Here is a 10,741-nt window from a genome sequence, read left to right as displayed (position 1 = left end):
GCGCACTACTCCAGGCTACATTACATTGACCTATAGTTGGGCACGTGGGCGTGCATAATTTCCAGCCCAACGTGGCAGTGCTTTGGTGAGACGAGTAGTAAAAAATAAATAAATAAATAAATAAATAAAACACCCGGTAAGGCGGATAAATGAATTGGTCATTAATTGGAATTTACGATCATAGTTGTTAGAGGAAACGTGTAGATATTCACCGTTAACCCTGATAATATTTCAGTTTATGGTTTTCATTTTACTTGCTCGTTTTATTTATTTTTTAATACCAAGAAGTGTATATAGATGTGAAAGGGACATATCTCTATGCAGACACAGACTTATTCAGATAGATGTTTTCAAGCAATTACAATTATACATTATGTAAACCAACCTATATGTGCCAGTATCTGGGTGTATGTGTGGTTCTGCAGGTTCCATTTATGTTTAATCAGCAGACACCCTAAGTGATGTTAGGACTCTCTGCCAATGATCAGAAGGTTGCTAGTTCAATTCCCATATCTGGCAGTGATTTCATTGTCATGCAAGGAATATCTTCATAATAGTGGCCTATTCGTGATATAACTTAAAAGTTTTTAGTTTGATTAACTCAGAACCTACAGCATCTTTGAGTACCATGCAAAAGGACAGCCATGCACAAAATGCTGTGAGTATAGTTTTTATTTTATTGGAAAACATTGATATTTCACAGCTTATATTTTGGACGCAACTTTCACAAATTTGAACAGCAACAGTTCATAGTCAAATTTCTACATTGTTCCTCTGCAGCCACGATCCATTCAGCTTTTTAACCCACAAGTTAAACGACTTAAAACTCTCCAGCAACAAAGCCATCCCCCTTATATATAACCTTCATCAATCATCATTATCATCATCATCATCATCATCTCTCCAAACACAGCATGTCTCTCCGCCTTTGCAAGCTTAAAAGCTGACAAGCTCAAATGTGTAACATTCGTTTGCCAGCTCTCTCATCCAAACCCCTTCCCAAAAAAAAATATAAAAATAAAAAAAACAAACCTCAACAGTACGGTTTAGTGGTACAGCAAAGCAGAGCATGGAACAAGTCCAGTATCGCTACGACGTGAGGGTCTGAAACCACGACGAGAGGAAGAGACAGTTTGTAGCAGCAGCAACAGCAGCAAAATTTGGTTTTTTTCCCTCCTCAATCAGAACAGATTTGAAGTCATTGTACACAAAAGTGCAAATATTTATATAACTACTATGTTTTCTAAAAGTCTTCTTGCAAAAAAATAAATAAACTGAGGCTCAACATTATGGCACAATTCAAAACCAAGAGAAAACTAAACAGAATTCACAGGCCATACTAATATTTAGATTAGGCAATGCAAAGTTTACGACACACTTAATATTGACTGTTACACACTTAAAAAGCATAACATTTACAGTTGTACTGATATTTTTCTGTATGTTTAGATATTTACAGCAATGTGCTCTAAACTGAATGCGATGTTGTCGTGATCCACGTCTTTTTAAGTTCTACACCAACAACACGGGCACACTGCCCAACCCAAGCGTGGCGCTGCGTTGACGTCAGATGGTAGTGATAGTGCAACTAAACAGAACAGGTAAAAATTAAGTTAAACTTGCAGAAATTACTCTCCTGTTTATTCCACACATTGCTGAAGAGCTTTTGGGGGGGGGGGGGGGTTGGGGGGGGAGGGACTGAGTCCTAGTTCCTACCCAGCGCTGACTCGCACATATAGCAACCCTCCATAATACGTTTTGTACAAATATATATATAAATGTTTAAACCTCCTGACTGTACACTGCCCAGGACGTCCAATCACAGAACTCCCCAATTGTCAAGGGATTCCATCAAGGGGAAGAAAAAAAAAAAAAAAAAAACGTATGCATGCATAATTTTGTTTTTGTAACTTCTCAGTGAAAACAGCTCTGCTTTTCTTGCAAGCTGCACGGATAAGAACGTTACAAATGGACAACAATAAGCTGTTTTTTTGTTTGTTTGTTTGTTTTTTAAATCCTTGACAACGAGTGGGGAGGGGGGGGGGGGGATGGGTTTCATCGTCTCCTATCCTCCATTTCGCACTCTGCCGCCACCCTTCCTTCAAAATTCAGCCGCAAGAGCAAGAATTTAACTAGTATTTTTTTTATTTTCTTTTTTTCTCTCAGAGTTGGAGGGGTCTCATGCAGCCCAGCTTCGTCGCTTCACACACCCACTGGGGCCGTTCCGCAGCCGATTGGTCGACAGACGCCTCAGAAGTAGACTGAATTCGAAACCACATTTACAGAGTTAACATTTAAGATTTTTTTATAGCTTTTCTGTTGATTTGTTAAGGTTATTATTAGGATTGTATTTTTTATGGTTTTTTAAAAATAGAGTGACTGGAGTGAGACAGGCGTCACGTGGGCCCTGGTGCGAGGTTCACTTTGCCGTCATCATCTGCACGAACTCTGTGGGGGTGGGGGGGTGGGGGGAGAAACAATGAGAATCAGCTAACAATGCAAGTTGATAGCATGACACCAACAGCTGCTCAGGGAAGATAGACCATTGAATGCATACTAAGGCTCCCTGCTCAAACACCTTAATCAGTTCCCCCCCCCCACCAGGACTGGAACTGGGGAGCCCTGGTCTAGGGATATGGTTCTTTTTCAGGGCGCAAATGGTCACGGGTTCAAATCCCGGAGAAGCCCTCGTACAGATGGTTGGTGGACCTTCTTGTGTTAGAAGAATTTCCTTCCCGAGTGGCGGGGGGCAGCAATTAAGGTCTCTCAGCTTAGGAGTTTCTGTCTGGCTAAACACAGATCGTCCATCCATCCAATTTCTAGCTGCTTATTCTGGTCAGAGTTGCGGGGGGCCTGGATCCTATCCCAGACAGCGTAACACGCAAGGCTAGAGTGTCAGCCCATTGCAAAGCTCACATACACAATCATTTTCTATGGGCAATTGAGATACACCAATTAGCCAACCAGCATGAGCATGGGGGAGAAGACTGTGGCATCCAGGAGTAACACTGCTACCCACTGAGCCTCCTTCCCACCCTTCAAACACACATTTTTATTATTAATTCATTTCTTTTACCCATGCATGATGGGGAGGGGCGAAATAAATATACTTAACTGGCTTCTACGAATTTAAAAAATGCTTAGCTTTTTTGAAATAACGATTTCACGAATCCAAAGCGTACACAAAATCGGCAGGTTTTAAAGTAGCCTTTAAAAACACAGAGCATCTGTCTTCAAGGTCTCCATTACTTTAAGATTTCAGGTATTTGAGATTCATATTTAGCAGCTGTGGAACAGGGCGGTTTAAAGAGCAATTAGCATTTAAAACGGAACTTTGTTCTTTAAAGTCACCTTCGTAGTTGACCTGGCCGTCCCCATCGATGTCGGCCTCGCGGATCATCTCGTCCACCTCCTCGTCCGTCAACTTCTCGCCCAGGTTGGTCATGACGTGGCGCAGCTCTGCCGCGCTGATGTAGCCGTTGCCGTCCTACAAGGAGATGGGCTCCGATTTGTACTCAGGATGGTCGAGCCAATCAACACAAATACAGTTGATACTGGAACAATACCAAAGATGTAATCACCGGAAATCTCCTGCCCCCATCTTAAGGAACACGACGCAAGGTAGCAAAGACATCATGATGGGTCAACAAACACGGCAGGTTCACCCGAGGAGTGCACGTCTCAACCAGGAGGTGCGAACTGATAGATTACATTTTTATAATATGATATTACACAGATCTGAGCTATCACTATAAATATCCTGATGTTTATAGGGGCTGCGCTCACCCTGACGCTGCAAAACCAACTAGCCTTGGAGTAAAATCTACACAGGCTTCTAGAGACGCAGCAAAGGGAGGTCCAGGCTGGGCACCGGCACAGAAACAGCAGGCCTGACCTGGCTGGGGGGGTGGGGGTGCAGACAAACAAGTCGACCCGATCGGATGAGCTAACTGGCTCTGAATGCTCACGCGCCGCTCTAAGGTCACGTCCTACACGCGGAACACGTCATCACATCAGAGAACCTTGCAGCCGGGAGGCTAGATAACAAGCTTGTGCTCCCTTCACCGGAGCCTAGGGGGCGCTTAAGACACAGCGCCACACCCAGACCCCGTCCGCACCCCTCTTGCCCGGCCACCAGGGGGCAACGTGGCCCCCCTCACCTTGTCAAACACCCGGAAGGCCTCTCTGATCTCCTCTTCGCTGTCCGTGTCTTTCATCTTCCTGGCCATCATGGTCAGAAACTCCGGGAAGTCAATTGTTCCGTTGCCTGTGGATGGAACAGGGAAGGCAGATTTACAGATTTACAGCGTGGGCAGTAGTCCAAACCCAAGGAGCACATGGAACAGACCTATGAGGGTCCCTCTCACTAACGGAAACAGCCCAGACAAAACAAAAGCCAACCCAAACAAATAAACCGAAAACCTATTACAACAATTATGACTTTGAAATCCACATATAAACTATTCGGGAAAAGTACATAAGGAGCAATCACATAACACAGCCATCCCATAAATTTATCACCATAGAAACAAATTTCAGACAAACATCTACTTTTACCTCTTTCTGAACAAGCAAAACTAGAGTTAATTGCCATTCAAGCCATTGCAATGTGCATTAAGGAAAATTACACAGCACCTCAAGATCAAGTTTTGCCATTTAAAATTAATGTCACATGGGCTGGGCTCCAATTCTTGGGAAAATGTACCCATATATCTATCATCTAACCACTTATCTTGGTCAGGGTTGTGCCTGCAGTATATCCCAGGTAGGACAGGGCTGAGATACAGATTGAATGAGACACCCCCGTCTTGCAGGGTACACAGATGCATGCACACAATCATACCAAACCCACAACTCAGAGGCACCAGTTACCTTAACTACAAGTCTATGCAGTCAGTGGCTTGGCCAACAGCCCCCCCCCCCCCCCAGTGGCACCAGTTCCTGCTGTAATACGATCGACCCCCCAGCCTCCCCTCCCTTCCTCATTGGCTCCCAGTGATGCTGATCACAGAACCCAGCTCAGGATTAGTGCCCCATCAGGTAGCTCGCTGTGTAGGTAAATGATCTCCGACATCAGCCATCAAAGGCAATCCTTTTATAAGAGCTTTTGCAGGAAAACCTGAATAATGCAAACATTGCTGTTTGTTCCATATTATACATTAAATTTCTCTTTCCATTAGCGGCATTAAAACTCTGAATTAGTCGTAATGTCTGTAATATTCCACTAATTGGCAAATAATCTTATCCCAATAAACTTTTCATTATTCTTGTAGATGTTTTATATTAGTCAATGGAGAGATGGCTTTCAGCTAAGTGTTATTGTGCAGTAAAAGTTTTATTTCCATATTGTGTGCAGAGAGACGTCAACAGTGTTCAGACTGAGACTTGCACACTAAAGATCCTGTTAAATTAAAATTCTTCTGATATTGTTACCATGCATCTCCACTGCTGGTAAAACCTTGCAGTGAAAATGAATATAATCAGTGAAATAGCCACCAAAGATAGAAATGTCTGAGGAAGTAGCACGTCACCCCCTCCCCCCCAACCCACCCCACCCCCGCCCCCATATCAGCAGTCAGCTGTGCTGATGAAACACATATATAAAGCCCAAAAACAAACTAAACGGACAGCCATTTTTGTTACAAGTCAGAGGTAAGTGCTTGGTTATACTTAAATATTTAACTGAAATTCACAGTTTTGTAGAGAAGCTAAGTGGGTTTGGACTCTCGCTGGCACAGACAGTGAGTTTCTGTGGGCAAATTACATTACATGCATTACAAATTACAATCACCGTTAATAATGTTCTATGTTCGTTAGGTATAGGGGCCTTAGAGCTACGTCTACGTCACCTCAGGATCTACAAGAAAGGTACGTCAGAAAAGCCAGAGTGGAAACCCCCCCCCTCACCATCTGCATCCACTTCGTTGATCATATCCTGTAGCTCTGCCTCTGTGGGGTTCTGGCCCAGTGACCTCATCACGGTGCCCAGCTCTTTGGTGGTTATGGTGCCGTCTCCATCCTTGTCGAAGAGCGAAAAGGCCTCCTTGAACTCTGGGGGTGGGTAAGGAGAGACGCTACTGATTATCATCGTCACCAACAGCAGCGATGCACTCCACAGCAGTGCCAACGCCAAAGCGCTCATTTCATCCAAATGATGCCGGATGACTCTACGAAATTAGCGGAAACATTTGATTACGTTAATTTCACTTCAAGAAAAAGTATAGTCTGTTTAATCGTACTCAGCAGGGATTTGCACCTAAAATGGTTCACCGATAAATTTAGCATGTCCGTCCAAGGAAATTAGCTAATGACAAAACTAATAAAAGCCAAATAACCCTGATTTTCGATGCAGAATAAGTTCAAAATAAAGAGGGCGACATGAACTTTGACAGCATTTTTTAAATCCTATCCTAGAATAGCTTCAAAGGCATTACTGCTTCAGTACAGAAACAAACGCTACAAACGCTGGAACAGGAGATAAGCATCTATGCTGACACCACTGAGGAACCTGCACTGCTGACAGCCGCTATTACACAACAAACGTCATTGTGAAGTTTCCACACACCTTCCCCAGCCCGTTCGTACTGGGGCCGCATGCGAATTCTGCCGCTACTGTACGCCCACTAAACTAGTAGGAGGTGGGATAACTCACATCTATAGCAGTCAGAAATGAGAGAACGTGGTCATCTACACAGATCTGCAGCAGAGGACTTTCAAGAACCTTCTCAACTCCCAGAAGGCAGGAATATACAGCTGAAATATGCTCTGAATGTCATATACATATATGAAAAGGTCTCCATTAGTAAACCTTTGAATTGATCGAAACCTTTAACCTTTGAGCTATTTTCAGTCTTGAATCCCCCCCCCCCCCCCCTCCGTTTCTCCAGCATTGTAAACTTCAGACAGGTGGCTGCACCCAAAACTGTGTTTACACATTGTGAGCGTGAATGCAATAACTTACTCACCGGCAATCTGCTCTTCAGTAAGCTGGTCAGCCTGTTTGGGGGGGGGAGCAGAAAAAAACAATAGATGAGTATGACTGACAGATTTCAAGGAAGGAGCCACGCTGAATGGTACGGAGGTGTTTGGCCTTCCTAGCCGAAGCGTGCGGACTTCTCCCTAGCTTTCACTCAAAATCTCCTCTGCGGGTGCTGCAGTCACACACTTCAGACAGAGGGAATGCTTTGAAGGACGGGTATAAATACTTCACATCCTGGAACAGGCGCATGGAATATAATTAGCGTGGCATTAACAGGGCTGTAAGTGTGGCACAATTTAATAATAATAAAAAAAAAGTATTGCCGTATTCTGCCATATTTTGAAAGATACCTTTTTTTTAACTGCATGGTTGCTGAAGAAATGTGATGCCCAGTGCAGGTTTGTCGTGTGGGTACACGGCTACCGCAGTGATCTCTGGCAGGTCTTATTTCCATAGGAATGAGCATCCACACACACACACACACACACACACACACACACACACAACCAGGAAAAATGAAATCCTTCCTGTCCAAAATGCAAGCACGGCTCAAACATCAAGTCGAAGCAGATGTTTGCTGGACGCTTCCAAAAGGAAGGAGGCGTGCTTGCTGCATTCATGCATCGCTAAGGAACACGGCACAGAGCAAAAGATGAGAATTTACAAATCCGCGCCAGTGCATGCAGTGAAAAGCCTCATATGAGAGTGGCACCACAGCGTGTTTGAAGACTTCAGCCTTGGGAAGAAAAAAAATGCATACTCTGCTTGTGCAGCTGGTGTGTTCATCATCTCACCATTCACTGCCTGCGTTCTTGACCCTGAACCTTCTAGAGAATCTGGTGGCTAACCAGAAACTGCAAGACTGCAATGGCACAGTGCGCCAGATTGCCAGAGGGACCTCCCCCCCCAAAACACGCAGAAAAGGAAAAGCAACATCCAGCGCAAAAAAAGTGCACAATGCAGCAGCGCACGTGACAAAGAATCCAAGATGTCTGAGCAGCCAGACGTTTCTTAATAAGCCGTATTATTCTTGTATGCGTGCACTGCGGTTTGACTGTCAGCCTGCTGCAGCAACCATGATTTGGTTCAATGCAGGGGGGGGGTTGGAGTATGTGACGGGGGGGTGGGACTGGGGAGGTGAGGATCATTCATGAACAACAAGCTGCAGTACAGTCGTATTTTTATGGTGCAATATGCAACGGCACCGTGCGCGCACGTCTGATAAGATAAGTTGACAAACGAGTGCGGAACAATTTCTAGTCATATGATGTGGGGGTGACGCTTGTTGCTCAAAGCAGACCGCGGCCATCGAGGAAACAAGCCCTGTCAAGCAACACGTTTGGAAAAATGGCTTTGCCCGATCAAAACTTCAGCGACAACGTATATTTCCAAAAAGCAGTCGTGTGTGCAATATACAGCTGGCTACTTCAAATGTGCAGGTTACAAACTCTGTAGTCCGACATGCATATTGGCAGACAGCAAGGCAGTTGCTGGCGGCATGGTTTTGCCTATTTTTAACACCACTGACTAACGCTAGTTACGCCCCCTCCACGCTACCCCACATCCTCCAACTTACCATGCAGGACTGATATTATATAAAAGTATCACCACATATGCAAGATGCCTAAGAGCTTTACACATTAACATAGCTGCCTGAATGGATGCGTTTTACATGTACCGCCATGCAAGGGTAGTGAGCAGCGGTGCCATCGCCGGACTGGCGCCCCTCCTAAAAATCAGCATTCAATAAAATGCCCCGGTGTATTGATATTTCTTCAATATGCAAAAACAAATAAGCGAATATAATAAAACAACGCATTATGAGCGCCCGAGAAACGAAAAAATGGGTTTCAGATTTAAGCCTGACGAGTCGATCCCGCTCCAGCCAAGCTGGACCCTGCAAACGAGCTTCGAAAAACAGGGTGTCGACTAGATCCATCTCTCGCCATGGTCAAGTTGCCAGTATGCAGGCCGGATAAGATAAGGCGTGCAGTGGATTAATTCAATCCTCCCGTCACTCGCTCAGAAAAAGGAAATAATTAAAATCTGTCCGTGCAAACGCTTCCCGTAACTACCGTTTCTGCAATATACTGTAACTGAAGTCAAACACTGCTTAGGCAGTCAGTATTTGTTAACTGCAAATATAGTGAATGCAAGTCGTTTTTTTTGCAGCAATACGAAATCGGCTGTATTTATACAGTAGCACCAGTGCAGTTGGTGAATAGTTGGTGCAAAATCCTGACACAGTTAACAATCAAGCAAAAAAAACGACGTCGCCAATATACAGTATACTCACCATTGTGTTGCTTCGGAGTGTTCGTAAGCCTTGCGCGTAAAGAGAAGGAAATGCAATCTATTGCTGCCTTAGATGGGTGCGAAGCATAAAAACCCGATGCGGACCGGCTCCTCTAAAGCTGCCGTACGTCGCGTCGTCCTCACCACCTGTGTAGTCTCATTTGTACTATATCCCTCCGCTCGATGACATCATTTACCCCACGCGAGTGAGTCCGTTCATAAACCGCAGCCCGGAAAGTGCGCCAGAACGCCGCACTTTATTTACGCCTCGACCGACTTCGGCAGCTCTTTTATTTAAATTGTCTCGACAGCAGCCGCGCTGCTCAGCAATAACTGAACGCCGGGCTGCACTATTTGCAGACTGCGCAAAAAGGCCGCCGGTAGCTGAACTGCGAGTCGTTCTAAAGCCCCCCTACGCTAAAACGGTGTGGGGAGGCTGCAAGAGCGCACGTGTGTGATGTATGTATCGGCGGACACACTGCGGAGCGGCACTGCGCACTACTTGTAGATTAACGCTGGTAAAAGGAAAACCTTTTTTATACAGCTGTCGTTAATTGTGGCCGGCGAGCTGTTTAACGAAACACTATAAGAAAAACAGCGTTAAGTTCCTACAAGAAAAACAAAGATAAACGAATTTAACCGTGGAAATGAAACGCCGCATCTTATTGGTTCAGAATGTGTGGAAAAAGACAGGCCTGTGGTAATTGGTTACTTGTTACCTGCAATGCGTCAAATTGGGTTCAACCATTGCGGAAAAAAACGGAAACTGAAACGAAAGATTTTATAGTAGTTGTATGGTATTAATATTTATTTTGTGTGCTGTTTTATATTGTTTTTCTGTTTTTACACGATGGGCTTTAGATAAAACGAATGTAAGCGACATTTAACGAATGTGACTATAAAATGTAATAAATTGTTGATTAATGACTAAATAACGAATAGTAATATTAATAATATTATAACCTGTTAAATGTACATTTCTAAAAAAGAAGATTACTCTGCGGGTGTACTGACATGCTATACATTCTACATTGCAAAGTGGGAAGCAAGATTTGCTTACTCTTACATTTGCCGGTGAGGCCTTACATGCAGTGAATGTAAAAGTACATATTAGAATTGCATTAAATTGTATGTTTTGCAGACTCCATAATAAACACTTTATCTCACCATGTTGCAAGATAAGCACATACAGGTTTGAGCACATTTGGGCCAGTGGGGTAGCATGGTGATTAAGGTTGTGGGTGGGCAACTTGAAGGATCACAATTCAAATCCCAGATGGGCTTTGCTACTGTACCCATGAAATAGGTACTTAACCCGAATTACACCAGTAAGCCATGCAAATGTATAAATAGGTAATATTTTAAGCTGTTTGCTGCTAAACAATGAAATATTATTAATAAAGGAGCCTGCTTCACTGTTGTGTGCTATGAATTACCTCTTCATTCTATATGGTATATTAATCAAGG

The 10,741-nt window shown here is 44.0% G+C and overlaps 1 protein-coding gene across 1 annotated transcript; it reads right to left on the bottom strand.

Moving 5' to 3' along the window:
• Positions 1–657: 657 nt before the first annotated feature.
• Positions 658–9,845, bottom strand: calm3a (calmodulin 3a (phosphorylase kinase, delta)). Its single transcript, XM_023813772.2, has 6 exons — positions 9,276–9,845; positions 6,966–6,996; positions 5,908–6,051; positions 4,161–4,267; positions 3,352–3,487; positions 658–2,448 (listed from the first exon to the last, which is right to left on the bottom strand). Exons 1-6 carry the CDS (start codon positions 9,276–9,278, stop codon positions 2,420–2,422), a joined length of 450 nt encoding a protein of 149 aa, XP_023669540.1. The 5' UTR covers positions 9,279–9,845; the 3' UTR covers positions 658–2,419.
• Between the last annotated feature and the right edge of the window lie 896 nt (positions 9,846–10,741).

This window comes from Paramormyrops kingsleyae, chromosome 17, assembly GCF_048594095.1.
Source record: "Paramormyrops kingsleyae isolate MSU_618 chromosome 17, PKINGS_0.4, whole genome shotgun sequence".
Classification (NCBI taxonomy): domain Eukaryota; kingdom Metazoa; phylum Chordata; class Actinopteri; order Osteoglossiformes; family Mormyridae; genus Paramormyrops; species Paramormyrops kingsleyae.
Note: the sequence above shows the minus strand (reverse complement) of the source record. Positions and strands in the feature narration are given on the sequence as shown.

Bases quoted from the DNA above. Each gene is read 5' to 3' on its own strand.
- calm3a (XM_023813772.2), bottom strand. The intron at 6,052-6,965 runs GTGAGTAAGTTA...ACCCACCCCCAG, and splicing joins TACTGAAGAGCAGATTGCCG to AGTTCAAGGAGGCCTTTTCG. The intron at 3,488-4,160 runs GTGAGGGGGGCC...ATCTCCTTGTAG, and splicing joins CCTTCCGGGTGTTTGACAAG to GACGGCAACGGCTACATCAG.